This window comes from Pristiophorus japonicus, chromosome 21 (genome assembly GCF_044704955.1).
Source record: "Pristiophorus japonicus isolate sPriJap1 chromosome 21, sPriJap1.hap1, whole genome shotgun sequence".
Taxonomy (NCBI): domain Eukaryota; kingdom Metazoa; phylum Chordata; class Chondrichthyes; family Pristiophoridae; genus Pristiophorus; species Pristiophorus japonicus.
The window spans coordinates 62,986,844-63,003,044 of NC_091997.1; the positions used below are offsets into that span (position 1 = coordinate 62,986,844).

At 49.6% G+C, this 16,201-nt stretch overlaps 1 protein-coding gene and 1 pseudogene across 3 annotated transcripts in view; both read left to right on the top strand.

The window, feature by feature from the left end:
• The first annotated feature begins 3,734 nt into the window (after positions 1–3,734).
• On the top strand, positions 3,735–3,903 carry LOC139234194 (U2 spliceosomal RNA; annotated as a pseudogene).
• A 5,863-nt stretch (positions 3,904–9,766) lies between these two features.
• adpgk (ADP-dependent glucokinase) overlaps positions 9,767–16,201 on the top strand; it is a 32,505-nt gene continuing 26,070 nt past the window's right edge. The window contains exons 1-2 of one of the 3 annotated variants that reach the window (XM_070864878.1): positions 9,767–10,059; positions 10,977–11,202. In XM_070864878.1, the coding sequence (XP_070720979.1) occupies positions 9,845–10,059; positions 10,977–11,202 (441 nt within the window). In that variant the 5' untranslated portion in view covers positions 9,767–9,844. The other 2 variants (XM_070864879.1, XM_070864880.1) reach the window with 2 other exon arrangements.

The following is a 16,201-nucleotide window of genomic DNA, read 5'->3' on the forward strand; positions in this document are numbered from 1 at the left end:
CATACAGAACAAGCAGTTTGTTGGAACATAGCAGATTTCTGGCTTTCTCAAAAGCAGTCTCTTGTGATTTCCCCCATACCCAATCATCTCCCTTGCGTAGCAACACATGTAGAGGTTCGAGCAAGGTGCTTAACCCGGGTAGGAAATTACAAAAATAATAGAGGAGTCCCAGGAACGACCACAGCTCCGTCACGTTCTGTGGTCTCGGCGTGTTCTTGATGGCCTCCAGCTTGCCGTCGGTTGGTCTGATGCCGTCTGCCGCGATTCTTCTCCCTAAGAACACGACTTCTGGCACCAGGAAAACACACTTCGAGCATTTCAACCTGAGACCCACACGATCTAACCGACTTAGAACCTCTTCCAGCTTCTGCAAGTGTTCAATGGTGTCCCGATCTGTGATCAATATGTCGTCCTGGAAAACCTCGGTTCGCGGGAACGATTTTAGCAGACTCTCCGTATTCCTTTGAAAAATAGTCGCAGCCAATCGAATCCCAAACGGGCATCTATTGTAGATGAACAGACCTTTGTGCGTGTTGATGCAGGTGAGGCCTTTCGAAGATTCCTCCACCGCCTGCGTCATGTAGGCCGAGGTTAAGTCCAACTTGGTGAACATCTTTCTTCCTGTCATCGTCGCAAATAGGTCGTCTGCCTTGGGTAGCGGGTACTGATCCTGCAGCGAAAAGCGCTTAATCGTTACTTTATAGACCTCACAAATTCTGACCATGCCATCGCTCTTGGGAACCGGAACAATCGGACTTGTCCACTCGTTGAACTCAACCAGTGCGATGATGCCCTCTTGTTGCAACCTGTCCAGCTCGATCTCCACTTTCGCTCGCATCATGTATGGCACCGCACCTGCCTTGTGGTGGTTGGGTCATGTACCGGGAACCAAGTGGATCTGCACCTTCGCCCCAGAGAAATTTCCGCTGCCTGGCTTAAACAACGACGGGAACGTGCTCAAAACCTGGGCACATGAGGTGTCGTCGACGGACGAACTCGCTCGCATGTCGTCCCAGTTCCAGCAGATTTTTCCCAGCCAGCTTCTGCCGAGCAGTGTGGTACAATCCATAGTGGTAGTTCGTGCACCGCTCCATCATAGGAGACTTTTACTGCTGCACTGCCCATTACAGGAATCAGCTCTTTAGTGTAAGTTCTCAGCTTGGTATGAATAGGGCTCAGCTTGGGCCTTTGTGCCTTGTTGCACCACAGCCTCTCGAAGGCCTTTTTGCTCATGGTAGACTGACTCACATCTCCTCGTAAAAGATCCTCTCGGACTTTCTGTGGTACAGAATTCCACAGGTTCACCACTCTCTGGGTGAAGAAGTTTCTCCTCATTTCGGTCCTAAATGACTCGGAATGAGTGATCACAGTATGGTTGAATTTGTAATACAGATTGAGGGTGAGGAAGTAGTGTCTCAAATGAGCGTACTATGCTGAAACAAAGGGGACTACAGTGGTATGAGGGCAGAGTGGGCTAAAGTAGACTGGGAACACAGACTAAACGGTGGCACAATTGAGGAACAGTGGAGGACTTTTAAGGAGCTCTTTCATAGGTCTGGGCCTATCCAGTCCCACAGAGCCGAGTACAACTCGACCGGTAAGCCATCGCTTCCGGCAGTTTTATTCGTCTCGAAGGACCGGACGGCCTTTGTCAGCTCGTCCAGAGTTAGCGGGTGGTCCAGACTCTCCCGCTTGCTGTCGTCTAAGACCTCCGAAATAGACGGCAGGAAAGACTGGGAGGCCGCGCGGTCTGTGGGCTTGACGTCGTACGGCCTGGCATAGAAGGATTTGCTGATCCTCTGCATGTCAGGCTGCGAAGACGTCACTGACTGAACCGTCTTCTTCCTTTTGGCTGGTGATCATAGAGCTCCCCCTGTGTACCTTTTGGAAGAAGAAACTCGAACACGTCTCGTCCTGCTCGACGGAGCGGACTCTGGAGCGGAAGATGATCTTGGAGGACTCTGAGGCAAAGAGTGAGGCTTGCTGGCCCTTCACCTCTTCGAGTTCCTCCGCGACGTCGACCCCCATCGACTGCAACAGGAGCAGGTTTTGCATATTCGTCTGGAGTTGGGACAATTCCCTCTGTCTCCCTCTCGCCTGCTGAACACCTTTGAGGATGAAGAACCTCTTGATGTTCGTCTTGATTGTTTCCGACCAGTGCATCGGGGAATCGCAGAGGGGCTTTACGGTTCTCCAACCTTTGTAATCCCTCTTGAGTTCCTCAACGTTTTCCGGAGTCAACAGTTTCACGTTCAGCTTCCATATCCCTCTGCCAACTTTCTGGTTTTCCTGTGGGCGACAGTCGGCCAGTAGGAGGCAGTGGTCAGAGAAGAACACCGGCGTGACGTCTTGGACCTGACCTTGAGCGTGTGGCACACAAACAGGAAGTCTATTCTGGAACGGACGGACCCGTCTGGTCTTGACCAGGTGTATCTGAGCGGTGCTCCGCCTGCAGGGTTGCTGAAGACGTCGCACAGCTTGGCATCTTTTACCGCATCCATCAGGACTCTGGACGTGGCGTCCAGTTTGCCGTCGGCTCTGCTGGATCGTCCAGCCGCATCGATGATGCAGTTGAAGTCACCGCCCAGAATGACCGGCCTGGACGTTGCCAGTAGCATTGGGAGCTGCTGGAAGAGGGCCAGCCTCTCGTTCTTGGGAACTGGGGCGTAAACATTAATTAACCTGAGAGGGGAGTTTTTGTACATTACGTCTGCTACGAGGAGGCGGCCGCCCACCACCTCCTTAACTTCGGTGATGGTGAAGTGGCCTCCCCGCAGCAGAATGCCCAGGCCGGAAGCCCGGCTGTCGTTGCCTCCTGACCATATGGATAGTCCATGGGTCCACCATCGTGACCACTGCCGGTAACTGCTGAAGTGCGGCTGATCGAGAATTCAAACAGGCTGCATTTAGACAGACTGAAAATTCACAGACCCCCAAGTCAAGACTGCTACGTGCAGTTCAGCATGTTGCATTAAGTCATCAATCAACTTGACATTTTAGGACTTCGGGTAGCGAGCCAATTAAAAGGTTAAAAGACTATTAATTGAGCCAATAAGGTCAAAGAAGGCGAGTTCTTTTCTGTAAATTGATCCAGGTATAAGTACAGCCATTTTGACCATGTGGTCTCAGAAGGACAAAGACCTGGCTTAAAGCCAGAAGCTTGTTACTGCTGTCTGCCAAAATAAAGAAATTAAAACTACAATCGGAGTTCGTATTTCATTGGAAATGAAGAGATACAACAGCGGCAGACCGCACTCCTGCAAGAACAGCAGGTCCACTTTGACCTTGGCGAGGTATCCCAAGGTGGAAACACATCGCGTGGTAGATTTTACGCTTCGCACGTTAATAGTAGCAATTTTTAAATCCATTTTAATGTTACTGTTTACAGTTACAAACATTACACTTCAAGTAAATCGTCCTTTAAGTCTGAGGTCTGCCCAGTGGCCGGTTCCGGAATACATAGGTGATTACAATAAAAGTCTACTTCACCTGCGCTGGCGAGCTCGCCATACTCTGCTGTGGGGGTGTTTCGACCAGGGGACTGCTGCAGTTTTGTGATTAAGTCCGATATGTCCTCTGCACAGTCCTCGCCTGGTGTTGGTGGTTCCCTCTTTTCCTCAGTTGCGGCGGTTTCGAGCTGGTGTGCTTCGATCGCTGCGTCGCTCCCGGTATTCCGGAGGTGGGGTGTGCTGGGCACTTCGCTGCTCCCGTTATCCCGGAGCTGGTCTGCGTTGGTCGCTTCTCGGCCTTTTGGCTAAGATCAAGTGTAGTATCTGTTCTTATCAGTTTAATATCCCCTATCTGGGGACCAAATATTAAATTGTTTTTTGGAACAGGGGCTTGCTCCGTCCACTCCACGCACCGACCTGGTATTGCAGTGTTTCCAGGAACGGTGCAGCTTCCCCTCTCGGCCTTTTGGCTAAGATCAAGTGTAAATAGCGCAAAGTGATCTTTGGCGTGGAGTTGATCTGACAAGAATGAACAAAAAAAAACCCTCGGGCTGTATTTGTAATTTACTTTTTGTGTACATGGAGCACCATGATCTGTAAACACCTATGTAGTGCCATGTACAATGCAAGGTCTGTTGCGAAATGCATGTTAAAAAGAAAAAAAAATGTAAATATACCGTCACCCATTCCGTGTACTATATAGTGACACATGAAATGTAATTTGTTTGAATGTACTACAAGGTATCCCGTATTGGACCGAATTGCACTTGAACTGGAAAACAAGGAAATGTAACAAACGGAACTGCCTTCAGCACCCAAATAATAGTGTATGGGATTGCTGACCGCAGCTAAAGGTATTGAAATGCCTTTGAATGTACTGTACAGATTTTTTTATGAATAAAGTATATTTTGAAATTTAAAAAAAATGCGGCATGAAAGTCGCCGATATCTTGGCCTTGCAGGACCTCCCGAAGAGAGGTTACTTTGATGTAACCTTCAGAACCGTCACCCTATGCCTGAAGTTCCTGAAGGGATTGAAGGAAGTGAGTGAACCATTGCGGTCAGTATTGACTTGGGAGCCACTGTTCACCCTCCTGTCGCAGAGAAGACGCACTATCACAGTGCAGATGTACAACCCCCACATCCCGGTCATTGATGTGCTGACTTTCCTTGCCAGGTATGTCGATGGGGCAGGAAACAGCAGCGACCTGAAAGACCTCCACGGGATTTGGACCAGCAAGCGCCAGATCCAGGTCACCATGAAGGTGGACACCAGCGGAACCATCCTGCACCCCCCCTCCAGCTTCGCCATCGGAGGAAGTCAGGGCGACATGGTGTACGCCGGACAACCCAATGTGTGCCGCACCTGCGGGAAGGCAGGCCATGTGGCGGCAAGCTGCAAAACTCTCATCTGCTGAAACTGCAAGAAGGAAGGCCACCAGACAAAGGACGGTAAGGAGACCAAGTGCTGCAACCTTCGGAGCGGACGGGGTGTGCGCCAAAAACTGGGAAGAGCGTATCGCCAAAGTGAAGCAAAAACACCAAGTGTCACTACGTGTTGAGGTTCTACCTGTCCCTGGTGTTGCAAAGGGTGGGCCTGGCCATGCTGCCGTGAAACGGCCCCACCAGCTGGACCATGCCTGTTCACCAGCTGGACCATGCCTGCCCACCTGTCCTTCGTGGAAAAGTTTTTCACAAAAAACCCCTTTGACCACAAGGCCATAAAACAGTGGTCAGCACGTAACGTCCTGGATGCCCTACGAAAGGAAAGGGTGGACCGTGTCGGGTGGTTCCCTGAGCGGACTGTCGAACTCGTTTGGCAGAACGTCTCATCGCCAGAGCTTTCACACAAGCACCAAGACGTAGCCTGGTTGGCGGTGAGGAGGGCCTTACCCGTCAGAGCGTTCATGCACAGCCGACGTCTCAGCAGCACGGCACGGTGCCCCCGAGTCGGCTGCGGGGTGGACGAGACTGTTACCCATCTCCTTCAGGATTGTGCCTTCGCAAGGCAGGTTTGGAAGGAGATGCAGTGGTTGCTGTCGAGGTTCATCCCGAGCAGCTCCGTAACACAGGACTCTGTGCTCTACGGGCTGTTCCCAGAGACACACACCGAGAGACAGACATCACCTGCTGCTGGAGGGCCATCAACTCGGTCAAATACGCTCTTTGTCTTGCCGAAAATTGCTGGTCTTCCAGAGCAAGGAGATGTCCACGTTTGCGTGTTGCAGACTGGTGCAATCCAAGATCCAGGATTACATGCTGAGGGACGCACTTAAAATTGGTGCAGCCGCCGCAAAGGCACGGTGGGGAAGGGCCACAGTTTAAAGCCCTTCCTCCACAGTAAACCCAGGGGCAGAAATCAGCACAAACCTCCCTCGGGCTGTACTTCTAACTTCTTTTTTGTGTACATGGAGCACCATGATCTGTAAACACCAATGTAGTGCCATGTACAATGCAAGGCCTGTTTCGTAATGCACGTTGAAAAGAAAAAATGTAAATGTACCGTCACCCATTCCGTGTACTGTACAGTGACACGTGTAATGTAATTTGTTGAATGTACTACAAGGTATCCTGTATTGTACCGAATTGCACTTGAACCGGAAAGCAAGGAAATGTATCGAACGGAACTGCCGTCAGCACCCAAATGTAGTGTATGGGATTGCTGACCGCAGCTAAATGTACTGAACTGCTTTTGAATGTACTGTACAAATTTTTATATAAATAAAGTATATTTTGAAATAAAAAAAATGGGGAGGGAGGAAATGCATTCTGAGTGGTTAGTTCTTTAAAAATTGAAAATCAGATCTTTTGTGAAAATGAACGCTTGAATTTGTTGTGGCTGTAATTCCAGTTCTTTCCAACAGAGGTCATTCGTATGAAAGGAATTAATTAGCCCTCGTGTCATCATCATCATAGGCAGTCCCACGGAATCGAGGAAGACTTGCTTCCACTCTTAGCATGAGTTATTAGGTGGCTGTACAGTCCAATACGGAACCACGGTCTCTGTCACAGGTCGGACAGATAGTCGTTGAGGGAAAGGGTGGGCAGGGAGTCTGGTTTGCCGCACGCTCCTTCCGCTGCCTGCGCTTGATTTCTGCATGCTCTCAGCGACGGTACTTGAGGAGCTCAGCACCCTCCCGGATGCACTCCCTCCACTTAGGGCGGTCTATAGCCAAGGACTCCCAGGTGTCAGTGGGGATGTCACACTTTATCAGGGAGGCTTTGAGGGTGTCCTTGTAACGTTTCCTCTGCCCGCCTTTGGCTCCTTTGCCGTGGACGAGTTCCGAGTAGAGCGCTTGCTTTGGGAGTCTCGTGTCTGGCATGTGAACAATGTGGCCTGCCCAGCGGAGCTGATCAAGTGTGGTCAGTGCTTCAATGCTGGGGATGTTGGCCTGGACGAGGCCAATGTTGGTGCGTCTGTCCTCCCAGGGGATTTGCAGGATCTTGCAGAGACATTGCTGGTGGTATTTATCCAGCGACTTGAGGTGTCTACTGTACATGGTCCACGTCTCTGAGCCATACAGGAGGGTGGGTATTACTACGGCCCTATAGACCATGAGCTTGGTGACAGTTTTGAGGGACTGATCTTCAAACACTCTTTTCCTTACCAATGGATCCATCACAGACCCAATTCATGTCCGGACTGGGGTCAAGCAGGCCACGTCATCGCCCCAACCCTCTTCTCAATCTTCCTCGCCGCCATGCTCCACCTCACAGTCAACAAGCTCCCCGCTGGAGTGGAGCTAAACTACAGAACCAGTGGGAAGCTGTTCAACCTTTGCGGTCTCCAGGCCAGGTCCAAGACCACTCCAACCTCTGTCGTCGAGCTACAGTACGCAGATGATGCCTGCATCTATGCACACACAGAGGCTGAACTCCAGGATATAGTCGACGTATTTACCGAGGCATATGAAAGCATGGGCCTTACGCTAAACATTAGTAAGACAAAGGTCCTCCACCAGCCTGTCCTCGCCGCACAGCACTGCCCCCCAGGCATCAAGATCCACGGCGTGGCCCTGGACACCGTGGACCATTTCCCCTATCTCGGGAGACTCCTATCAACAAGAGCAGGCATTGATGATGAACACTAGTGTAGGATAACATCAAAAGCACACAGATTTACTTGCAAAAGATTATATTTTTTTACAGTGAGTTGTTATGATCTGGAATACGCTGCCTGAAGGGTGGTGGAAGCAGATTCAATTATAAGTTTCAAAAGGGAATTGGATGTGGGGCTGAAGTCATTTGTAGGTTAGATGGTTTGGGATGGCAGGTAACCATCATTAGTAAACCTGTTGTTTTTTTTTAGAAAAGAAAGACTTGCATTTATATAGCACCTTTCATGACCTTAGGAAAGCCCAAAGCGCTTTACAGCCAATGAACAATCACTTTTTGGAGTGCAGTCACTGTTGTAATGTAGGAAAAGCAGCAGCCAATTTACGCTTAGCAAGCTCCCACGAACAGCAATGTGACAATGACCAGATAATGTTTTAGTTATATTGATTAAGGGATAAATATTGGCCCAAGTCATTGGGGATAACTCCCCTGCTCATCTTCAAAATAGTACCATGGGATCTATTACACCCACCTGAGAGAACCAACAGAATCTCGGTTTAGAAACATAGAAAATAGGTGGAGTAGGCCATTCGGCCCTTCGAGCCTGCACCACCATTCAATAAGATTATGGCTGATCATTCCCTCAGTTCCCCTTTCCTGCTTTCTGAGGAAAGAACGCTACCTATCGTATAATGTGATTGTTCTCTGTTTGATCGGTGGATTAAACATCAGGTCAGAACCCTACACTGGGTGGCAGTGTGAGCTGTGAGGAGGATGTTAAGAGGCTGCAGGGTGACTTGGACAGGTTAGGTGAGTGGGCAAATGCATGGCAGATGCAGTATAATGTGGATAAATGTGAGGTTATCCACTTTGGGGGCAAAAACACAAAGGCAGAATATTATCTGAATGGTGACAGATTAGGAAAAGGGGAGGTGCAACGAGACCTGGGTGTCATGGTTCATCAGTCATTGAAAGTTGGCATGCAGGTACAGCAGACGGTTAAATAAGCAAATGGCATGTTGGCCTTCATAGCGAGGGGATTTGAGTATAGGAGCAGGGAGGTCTTACTGCAGTTGTACAGGACCTTAGTGAGACCACACCTGGAATATTGTGTACAGTTTTGGTCTCCTAACTTGAGGAAGGACGTTCTTGCTATCTCATCTGAAAGACGGCACCTCCGACAGTGCGGCGCTCCCTCAGTACTCCAAAAATTACTTCATTGGCTGGAGTGGGACTGCGACCCCACAACCTTTTGACTCAGAGGCGAGAGTTTTACCCACTGAGCCACTGACTGACACCAAGATGAGGAAGATTTTTTGTTGTTGTACTCAGCGACTTGTGATCTGGAATGCGTGCAAACCGATTCAATGAATAACTTTCAAAAGGGAATTGTCTAAATGCTGTGTTACTGGTCATTTTAAGTCAGGTTGGTTTGGGGTGGCAGTTACCCATCCCTAAAGTACATTAGTAAACCTGTATTTATGACAATCTGGCAGTTTTGAAGCATCCCCCTCCGGGCTAGCTGATACATTTAACAGATTTATAGAAACATAGAAAATAGGTGCAGGAGTAGGCCATTCAGCCCTTCGAGCCTGCACCGCCATTCAATGAGTTCATGGCTGAACATGAAACTTCAGTACCCCATTCCTGCTTTCTCACCTTGATCCCCCGAGTAGTAAGGACTTCATCCAACTCCTTTTTGAATATATTTAGTGAATTGGCCTCAACAACTTTCTGTGGTAGAGAATTCCACAGGTTCACCACTCTCTGGGTGAAGAAGTTTCTCCTCATCTCGGTCCTAAATGGCTGACCCCTTATCCTTAAATGTAATGCCCCAATTGAGCAGCTCAGGATTTGAAGGCTGGACTTACAGCTCCACATCACCAGGCCATGGAATCACTTGGACTCAGGGGGCAGTCTTCATTTGTCAGCCTTTTGGGGCCTGTCAGCTTTTGTTGTTGAAACTTTTGCCGTGTCCCAGTCAGCTCTTGCAGCAGGACAAAGGAGGAGAACGGAAAATGCTGGACATGTCCATGGGGCGGGGCTTTCTGTTCTGAGTTCAGGCTTGCAGTGCCCCCGGACTCTGTAATTGAGATTGAGGGGTGTTGCAGGAGCTGAAAGCTGCGTCCATTGGCCGGGGGAAGCGACAAGGGACAGCGAGGCCTGTGCGGCGCCCAGGCCAGTCACCATGGCAACCGGCGGCAGCCCGGCCCCCGGGGCGGGTGACACGGCCCTCAGCAGCCCGGACCGCTGAGCGGGTGACACCAGGCCTAGTTTCCGGTCGGGCGCCGGCTGGAGTTCCGTGCCCTGCCCTGCGCTGCCCTCGGCCGCTCCGCACCATGTGGCGCACCGCGCTGATGGTGGCGCTGGTCGCCGTCTCGCTGCATTTCCTGCAAAGCTCCCAGCGGCTGGAGGCGCCGGCCGCGCTGCTGCACTTCCTGTCCGATTACCTGTTCGGGCTGTCGGTGGTGCGGGCCCCGGAGGAGGTGCTGGCCGAGGCCTGGGACTCGCTCATCAGGGCCCCCGGCGTTGGCTGGACACGGGTGGCCGTAGGGTGAGTGAGGGGGCCGCAATCCAGGCACCGTCCCTGGGGTTAACTGGGGTCAAGACACTGACCCTGGGGGGTTAACTGGGGTCAAGACACTGACCCTGGGTGGGTTAACTGGGGTCAAGTCACTGTCCCTGGGGGGGTTAACTGGGGTCAAGACACTGACCCTGGGGGGGTTAACTGGGGTCAAGTCACTGTCCCTGGGTGGGTTAACTGGGGTCAAGACACTGACCCTGGGTGGGTTAACTGGGGTCAAGTCACTGTCCCTGGGGGGGTTAACTGGGGTCAAGACACTGACCCTGGGGGGTTAACTGGGGTCAAGACACTGACCCTGGGTGGGTTAACTGGGGTCAAAACACTGTCCCTGGGGGTCAACTGGGTCAAGACACTGTCCCTGGGGTCAATGCGGTCAAGACACTGTCCCTGGGAGTCAACCGGGGTCAAGACACTGTCCCTGAGGTCAACAAGGTCATTACACTGTCCTTGGGGGTTAACTGGGGTCAAGATACTGTCCCTGGGGTCAACAGGGGTTAAGATACTGTCCCTGGGGTCATCTGGGGTTAAGACACTGTCCCTGGGGGTTAACTGGGGTCAAGATATTGTCCCTGGGGTCAAGACACTGTCCCTGGGGTCAACCGGGGTCAAGTCGCTGTCCCTGGGTTCGGGTTTAAGTCGCAGTCGCTGGTCAAGTTGCTATTGCTGGGGTCAGGTCACTCAGTGGGGACTGATTGTTGGGCAGCTGCTGCTGTTGACGGCACTGACTGGGATTGAGTCACTGACATTGAGCTGTTTTAACCAGGATAGGGATGCTATCATCAGCGTCTAGAAGCTATGGACAGGCCACAGGTCTGTCGCGGAGAGTCCGGGTGCTATCGCTGGGTAGTGCTCCATATTGCTGACTGCTTCTCCTTTCTCTCGGCCAGGGTGAATACCTGTGTGGATGTGGTGGTGTGTGGGGTTGGCCTCTTGAAAGCGCTGTCCATGCATCCTGGAAGAAAAGCAGATCATGATACGCTACAATCGAGAGACGATCTGAGGGAAACCTTCTCCTATTTCATGGAGAAAGGAGTTGCAGCTGAACGATTCTTCGTTGACAAGGAACTATTTGGGAACATTGCACAGGCTGCGTCCCAGTACCCAGGAGCTAAGGTGCAGCTTTTGTTTATCGAACAACCCAGATGAAGGGGCAATATCCATAGTACAAGACAACACCCAGATTGAATAGAGCAGGAGAGAAAACAGATGAATCAAGAAGGATTAGTTAAGTGACGCCTAGTTTGTAGAGTTTAGGAGGAAGGGAAGGCATTAAAGGTGCAATTTGTTGAAGCAGGTAAAGAGTTGCACAGTTGCGATTCTGGGAAAGAATGTGTTATATCAGGAAACGGTGCAGGGAGGAGGAAGAGCGCAACAAAAGAAAGAGTTTCCATTTACATAGCGCCTTCCATGTCCTGAGGATGCCCTAAAGTGCTTCGCAGCCATTGCGTCATTAACAAGGCTGACAATTTATGCAAAGCAAGGTCCCACAAATGCAATGAGATAAATGGCCATATCATCTGCTTTTAGTTTTGTTGGTTGAGGCCAAGACATCGGGAGAATTCCCTCCTCTTTGATAACTGCGTAAACATGAACAGGTAGGTGGGGCCTTGGTTTAATGTCTCATCTGAAAGGTGGCGCCTCCAAGGGTGCAGCACTCACTCAGTAGTAACAATAATAACTCTTATTTATAGAGCGCCTTTAATGTAGTAAAATGTCCTAAGGCGCTTCACAGCGGTATTGTAAGACAAAACAGATAAATTTGACACCGAGCCACAAAAGATGAAATTAAGGCAGATGACTAAAACCTTGTTTAAAGAGGTTGGTTTTAACGAGCGTCTTAAAGGAGGAAAGAGAGGTAGAGAGGCAGAGGTTTAGGGAGGGAGTTCCAGAGCTTGGGGCCCAAACAGCTGAAGGCACGGCCACCGATGGTTGAGCAGTTATAATGAGAGATGTTCAAGAGGCCAGAATTTGAGGAGCGCAGACATCTTTGTGGGATTGTGACGCTGAAAAAGATGAGAGATAGGAAGGGGCAAGGCCAAGGAGTGAGTTGTAAACAAGGATGAGGATTTTGAAATCTGGAGCCAATGTAGGTCAGAAAGCACAGGGGTGATGGCTGATCGTGACTGAGTGCAAGTTAGGACACGAGCTGCTGAGTTTTAGATGACCCCATGTTTATGTAGTGTAGAATGTGGGAGGCCAGCCAGGAGTGAGTTGGAGTAGTCAAGTGTAGAGGTAACAAAGGTATGAATGAGGGTTTCAGCAGCAGAATAGCTGAGGCAGGGCGGAGGCAGGCAATGTTACGGAGATGGAAAAAGGCGGTTTTAGTTATGCCGCGGATATGTGGCTGGAAACTCATTTCAGGGTCAAATATGAACCTAGGTTGCTAACAGTCTTGTTCACCCTCAGATTGATGCAAGGGAGAGGGATGGCGACTGGTTAGAACATACATAAGAACATAAGAATTAGGAACAGGAGTAGACCATCTAGCCCTTGAGCCTGCTCCGCCACTCAACAAGATCATGGCTGATCTGGCCGTGGACTCAGCTCCACTTACCCGCCCGCTCCCCGTAACCCTTAATTCCCTTATTGGTTAAAAATCTATCTATCTGTGATTTGAATATATTCAATGAGCTAGCCTCAACTGCTTCCCTGGGCAGAGAATTCCACAGATTCACAACCCTCTGGGAGAAGAAATTCCTTCTCAACTCAGTTTTAAATTGGCTCCCCTGTATTTTGAGGCTGTGCCCCCTAGTTCTAGTCTCCCCAACCAGTGGAAACAACCTCTCTGCCTCTATCTTGTCTATCCCTTTCATTATTTTAAATGTTTCTAGAAGATCACCCCTCATCCTTCTGAACTCCAACGAGTAAAGACCCAGTCTACTCAATCTATCATCATAAGCTAACCCCTTCATCTCCGGAATCAGCCTAGTGAATCGTCTCTGTACCCCCTCCAAAGCTAGTATATCCTTCCTTAAGTAAGGTGACCAAAACTGCATGCAGTACTCCAGGTGCGGCCTCACCAATACCCTGTACAGTTGCAGCAGGACCTCCCTGCTTTTGTATTCCATCCCTCTCGCAATGAAGGCCAACATTCCATTCGCCTTCCTGATTACCTGCAAACTAACTTCTTGGGATTCATGCACAAGGACCCCCAGGTCCCTCTGCACCGCAGCATGTTGTAATTTCTCCCCATTCAAATAATATTCCCTTTTACTGTTTGTTTTTCCAAGGTGGATGACCTCACATTTTTCGACATTGTATTCCATCTGTCAAACCTTAGCCCATTCGCTTAACCTATCTAAATCTCTTTGCAACATCTCTGTGTCCTCTACACAACCCGCTTTCCCATTAATCTTTGTGTCATCTGCAAGTTTTGTTGCACTACACTCTGTCCCCTCTTCTAGGTCATCTATGTATATTGTAAACAGTTGTGGTCCCAGCACCGATCCCTGTGGCACACCACTAACCACTGATTACCAACCCGAAAAGGACCCATTTATCCCGACTCTCTGCTTTCTGTTAGCCAGCCAATTCTCGATCCGTGCTAATACATTTCCTCTGATTCCGCGTACCTTTATCTTCTGCAGTAGCCTTTTGTGTGGCACCTTATCGAATGCCTTTTGGAAATCTAAATACACCTCTATCCACCATGCTCGTTATATCCTCAAAGAATTCCAGTAAATTAGTTAAACATGATTTCCCCATCATGAATCCATGCTGCGTCTGCTTGATTGCACTATTCCTATCTCGATGTCCCGCTATTTCTTCCTCAATGGTAGCTTCAAGCATTTTCCCCACTACAGATGTTAAACTAACCGGCCTATAGTTACCTGCCTTTTGTCTGCCCCCTTTTTTAAACAGAGGTGTTACATTAGCTGCATTCCAATCCGATGGTACCTCCCCAGAGTCCAGAGAATTTTGGTAGATTATAACGAATGCAATTGCTATAACTTCCGCCATCTCTTTTAATACCCTGGGATGCATTTCATCAGGACCAGGGGACTTGTCTACCTTGAGATCCATTAGCCTGTCCAGCACTACCCCCCCTAGTGATGGTGATTGTCTCAAGGTCCTCCCTTCCCACATTCCCGTGACCAGCAATTTTTGGCATTCTTCCACTGTGAAGACCGAAGCAAAATAATTGTTTAAGGTCTCAGCCATTTCCACATTTCCCATTATTAAATCCCCCTTCTCATCTTCTAAGGGACCAACATTTCCTTTGTCACTCTTTTCCGTTTTATATATCGGTAAAAGCTTTTACTATCCGTTTTTATGTTTTGCGCAAGTTTACTTTTGTAATCTATCTTTCCTTTCTTTATTGCTTATGGAACGCAGTTTGTGGTGGGGACCAAAGATAATTGCTTCGGTCTTTCCAATATTTAATGGGAGAACATTTCTGCTCATTCAGTCGGACAAGCAGTCTGACAATTTAGAGACCATGGAGGGGTTGAGAGAAGTGGGGGTGAGGTAGTGCTGGGTGTCATCAGCGTACATGTGGAAACTGATGCTGTGTTTTTGGATGATGTCACCAAGGGGCAACATGTAGATGAGAAATAGGAGGGGTCAAGGATAGATCCTTGGGGGCATCAGAGGTAACGATGTGGGAGTGGGAAGAGAAGCCATTGCTGGAAATTTTCTGGCTACGATTAGATAGATAAGAATGGAACTAGGCGAGTGCAGTCCCACCCAGCTGGACGATTGTTCAGAGGCATTGGAGGAAGATGGAGCAGTCAACCGTGTCAAAGGCTGCAGACAGGTCGAGGGAGGGATAGTTTACCTTTGTCATACTCACACAGGATGTTATTTGTGACTTTGATGAGAGCTGCTTCGGTACTGTGGCAGGGGCGAAGACCAGAATTCAAACATTGAATTCATGGAAAGACGGTCACGGATTTGGGAGGTGACAACACGTTCAAGTACTTTGGACAGGAAAGGGAGGTTGGCGATGGGGCAATAGCCAGCAAGCAAAGTGGGGTCAAGGGTTGGTTTTTGAGGAGAGGGGTGATGACGGCAGATTTGAGGGAGAGAGAACCGTTAACAATGTCGGCTAACGGGAGACAAAAAAGGACGTTGGGTGGTCAGCAGTTTAGTGGGAATTGGGTCAAGGGAGCAGGAAGTGGGGCTCATAGACGGGATGTGTTTGTGGAGATCAAGAGGGGAGATAAAAGAGAAACTAGAGAAAGATGTGAGTGTAGGACCAGGGCAGGTGGGAGCGTCAGATGAAGTTTGGCCCTGTGGGCTCGGGGAAGGAAAGGAACTTGCAGAGGCAGCTGATCGGATGCTCTCAATCATTGAGACAAAGAAGTCTGAGCTCCTCACACTTGTTGGAGGCGACTGTGGTAGAGACAGGGGAGAGGGGTTTAAGGAGAAGGTTAACAGTAGAGAATAGTAGCCAGGGGTAATTTTTGCAATCCAGAATGAGCGGTTTTTGTAGACAAGAGTAGGAACCGATAATGTTTTGTGTGTTCGAGCCAGATCTGGTGGTGAATGGCTAAACCAGTTGTCTGCCTCATCCGTTCAAGTCTGCGCCCTTTTGACTTGAGGGAGCGAAGATGAGGGCTGTACCGGGGGAATGGCCAGCGTGGGAGAGAGTTATCTCTTATAAGGGACTCGATCTTCAAAGGTGGTGGTGAGCGTGGGGTTGAGCAGGAATGTTTAGATTGGGGAAGGGGGATGTGGGTCGAGAGCGATACAAGGAAATGGTCAGAGATGGCTTTATCTTTAATTGACACGGTTGGAATAGCGAGGCCACGTGAGATTGCAAGGTCGAGGGGGTGGCTGTGAATATGGATTGGGGAGTTTACATGGAGGGAGAGATTAAGGGAGGACAGGAGGCTAGTGACCTCAGAGGAGAGAGAGCATGATGAATTAAGATGGAGATTGAAGTCACCGAGGGTGAGAAGTCGCTCGGTGCAGAGGCTGAGGGAGGAAAGCAGTGAGGATATGTCCGTGATAAAGTTTTTATTATACTGGGGTGGGCAGCAGAGACCGAGAATTTTGAATGAGAGGGGTGGAATACGCTGAGGTGTTCCAAAGATGAGAACATGCCGGAGGAGTAGGGGACAGACCAAGGTGTGATTTGGTGGTGAGGGCTACACTGCCACCACGGCAG